The sequence below is a fragment of the Ranitomeya variabilis genome, chromosome 4 (assembly GCF_051348905.1).
Source record: "Ranitomeya variabilis isolate aRanVar5 chromosome 4, aRanVar5.hap1, whole genome shotgun sequence".
Taxonomy (NCBI): Eukaryota; Metazoa; Chordata; class Amphibia; order Anura; family Dendrobatidae; genus Ranitomeya; species Ranitomeya variabilis.
The window spans coordinates 294,831,151-294,835,110 of NC_135235.1; the positions used below are offsets into that span (position 1 = coordinate 294,831,151).

General features: G+C 44.0%; 1 protein-coding gene across 1 annotated transcript; it reads right to left on the reverse strand.

Moving 5' to 3' along the window:
• Positions 1–729: 729 nt before the first annotated feature.
• Positions 730–1,662, reverse strand: LOC143768857 (olfactory receptor 5A2-like). Its single transcript, XM_077257481.1, has one exon. The coding sequence runs from the start codon at positions 1,660–1,662 to the stop codon at positions 730–732; it is 933 nt and encodes a 310-aa protein (XP_077113596.1).
• Between the last annotated feature and the right edge of the window lie 2,298 nt (positions 1,663–3,960).

The window sequence follows — 3,960 nt, forward strand, 5'->3', positions numbered from 1 at the left end:
CATTCCGGTGTCTGTCCCCCGGCGTTCTGCTTCTCTGCACTGTGTAAGCGCCATAGCCGGAAAGCAGAGCGGTGACGTCACCGCTGTGCACGCTTTCCGGCCGGCAGGCGCTCACAGTGCAGAGAAGCTGAGACGCCGGAGGACAGACACCGGAATGTAAGTATGTAGTGTTTGTTTTTTTACGTTTACGCTGGTAACCACGGTAAACATCGGGTTACTAAGCGCGGCCCTGCGCTTAGTTACCCGATGTTTACCCTGGTTACAAGCGAACACATCGCTGGATCGGTGTCACACACAACGATCCAGCGATGTCAGCTGGTGATCAAGCGACGAAAGAAAGTTCCAAACGATCTGCTACGACGTACGATTCTCAGCAGGGTCCCTGATCGCTGCTGCGTGTCAGACACTGCGATATCATAACGATATCACTAGAACGTCACGAATCGTACCGTCATAGCGATGAAAATGGCACTGTGTGACGGTACCCTTAGGCTTTTACAACAGAGTGATAGGAGATCAGAGTGCACAGTTCATCATTACACATATGAATAAAAAATTATATTAGCCCTAAACATATCTTTTCAATATTTGATTTGATCTCTACAGTCACGTCCAAATCATTTAAGACTTTTGGATTTAGACTAAATTACAAACTGTGCATCGAACAACATATTATATTGTATATGCTGAAAAAAATGGAAAAATTAAAAATTAACAGAAAAAAATGTATCAGAATTTTATCTTCTGTAAAAATATATTCTTGATACTTGATTTGACCTCTTTGTTTCGTAGGCTGTATATAAAAGGGTTTAAGAGAGGAGCAATAACAGTGTACATTAAAGAGACCACGCTGTTCTGTCCAATCCTATATTTTGACCTCGGTCTAAAGTACATAAAAATTGCCGAACCGTAAAATATTGTAACAACTATTAAGTGAGAGGAGCAGGTTGAAAACGTTTTTTTCTTGCTGGATGTGGAGTGAAGTTTTAGAATGTTTGAAATGATCTCCACATAGGAAATTATTGTTACTATGAATGAACCAATAATAACACAACCGGCAATCAGAAATATCACAAGTTCATTAACCCAAATGTCCTGGCAGGAGAGATCTAGGACGGGTGGCACATCGCAAAAGAAATGGTCTATCTCTATTGATCCACAGAACGGTAATGAAAAAGTGAATGTTGTGTGAATTAGAGCATTCACTGCACTAATGACGTATGATCCCACTATGTGCTGGATACAGACCACTTCACTCATAATCACAGTATACAACAGAGGGTGACATATGGCGTTATAGCGGTCATAAGCCATGGCTCCCAGCATACAGCATTCTGTTCCACCCAACAGCAAGACACAATACATCTGTATAGCGCAGCCAGAGAAGGAGATGGCGTTACATTCTGACCATAGACTGGACAACATTTTCGGGACGGTACACGAAACATATATTATTTCCAAGAGAGAAAAATTAGCAAGAAAAAAATACATTGGAGTGTGGAGGCTCGGACTAAGCTTGTATGCAAGGATTATAGATAGGTTCCCACACACAGTGATGATGTATGTACATAAGAAGATCGGAAAAAGGAAGACTTGATTCTCGATAACTCCAGAAAATCCCAGAAGAATAAATCCTGTTACCATTGTGTGATTGCTATTCATTTCATAAGATTTCCTATGATAGAAATAAAAATAGTGAAATTTTAATTAAGTTCAAATCTACTATGTTTTATAAATAAATATTAGAATATAATATGACATATCAATACGTGATCTACAGGAGCAATTGTTAGCAAACTGCTGGGCAAGGAAATTTTTCTCCCTGTCGCTTAAAGTCACAGAGGATTTTTAGATCAACCATTATTTTTTTACCCCAAAATCACAGTTACATAATAAAAAAGCCACTTACTGTAATGGGCAGAGATTTGTCAAGAAGAGGATCTTTTTTCAGTCCTATCGTTCTCTTCATAATTTTTATCTGCTACTTGTTCCATTATTTTTGTGCCCTGTTGAACCTATTATTATTTAAAAGAATGTGAATCCTTTGGGACTCATCCCTTGAGTAATGAAGTTCTGCTTGTGCGAGAAACATTTTTTAATTTGTGAAGTCATTTAAATCTTTCAAAACTTTTTAAAACAATGTTGGAAAATGCAAAAAGTTTTTTTCAGGATTGAGAAGTTATTTTTAGTTAATATCTCAGAGGCTGTTGGATGGTGTGAATTGGAAAAAAGACTTGAGAAGAGTTCCAGAAGTAAGAGCGAGCTATCTGGTCAGTAGAAGGAAGCTAAGGATCTCATGAGACAGAGCGCTGCTTAGCTTAAAGGCACGCCTGTTGGTTAGCTGAGTAGGAGTTACTGAGGCCAGTGCTGGAAATAACAGTGAGCACAGTACCTGAAGTTTTTAGATTGCTTGCCTGCTGAAGAACCTATAGTTACATAGTTAATATGGTTGAAAAAACACTCAGGCCCATCAATTTCAACCAATGACAATATAGGACACCGATAGAGAGAAGTGGCTCTAAACACCAATGAGTGTTACCAACCTCTTCTTGATGACTACACTGTAGGGCTGTGATCTTTATATAGTATAAGCTGAGATTTTTAGCCCATTTTTTTAGGCTAAAAGTGCCCCTCTCAGCTTATACTTGAGTCATTGTCCCAGGAGGTCGTGGGGGAGCAGAGCGGCAGGAGTGGCAGCTTTCACATCATACTTACCTGCTCCTGGCATAGTCTCTGCTTCTCTGATGGTCTCCAGTGCCCGCAGCTCTTCCTGTGTTCAGCGGTCACATGGTATCGCTCATTAAAGTAATAAATATGTAAGCGACTCCACTCCCATAGGCGTGGAGCACATATTCATTACTTTAATGAGCGGTACCATGTAACCGCTGAACACAGGAACAAGCTGCCGGTGCCAGAGACCATCGAAGAAGCAGGGACCGCGTCAGGAGGGGGTGCGTATGACGGGGGAGGGTGAGCCATGCGATATTAACCTGTCCCTGTTCCACCGCCGGGCTCTGTCTACCGCGTCCTCTGGCTGTGACATTCAGGTTGGAGGGCGCGATTACGTGGTTAGTGCACGCCCTCTGACTGATCAGTCACTGCAGAGACCCAGAACACACAGCGGTGCACGGCGGTGGAATGGGGACATGTGAATATCGTAAGTGCCGGCGGCCTGAGCCAGCGGCGACTCCGGCACCTGGCCCCCATAGCACGCCTGTGTCCCCACCTGCTCAGGACACCGGCACCTGGCCAGGTGAGTATGTCATTTTTTTTTTTATCGCAGCAGCAGCATATGGGGCCATCAACCTTTATGGAACATTAGATGGGGCATAATATTCTATGGAACATCGCATCTTATGGGGCCATCAACCTTTGTGCAGCATTATATGGGGCATAATATTATATGGAGCATCTTATGGGGCCATCTTTATCCTTTGTGTAGCATTATATGGGACATATTTTAACCCCTTTCTGACCTCGGACGGGATAGTACGTCTGAGGTCAGATCCCCCGCTTTGATGCAGGGCTCCGGCGGTGAGCCCGCATCAAAGCCGGGACATGTCAGCTGTTTTGAACATCTGACATGTGCCCGCAATAGGCGCGGGCAGAATCGCCATCTGCCCACGCCTATTAACTAGTTAAATGCCGCTGTCAAACGCAGATAGCGGCATTTAACCCGCGCTTCCGGCCGGGCGGCCAGAAATGAGCGCATCGCCGACCCCCGTCACATGATCGGGGGTCGGCGATGCTTCTGCATTGTAACCATAGAGGTCCCTGAGACCTCTATGGTTACTGATCCCTGGAAGCTGTTAGCGCCACCCTGTGGTCGGCGCTCACAGCACACCTGCATTTCAGCTACATAGCAGCGATCTGATGATCTCAGCTATGTAGCTAAGCCGATCGCGTTGTGCCAGCTTCTAGCCTCCTGTGGAGGCTATTGAAGCATGGCAAAAGTAAAAA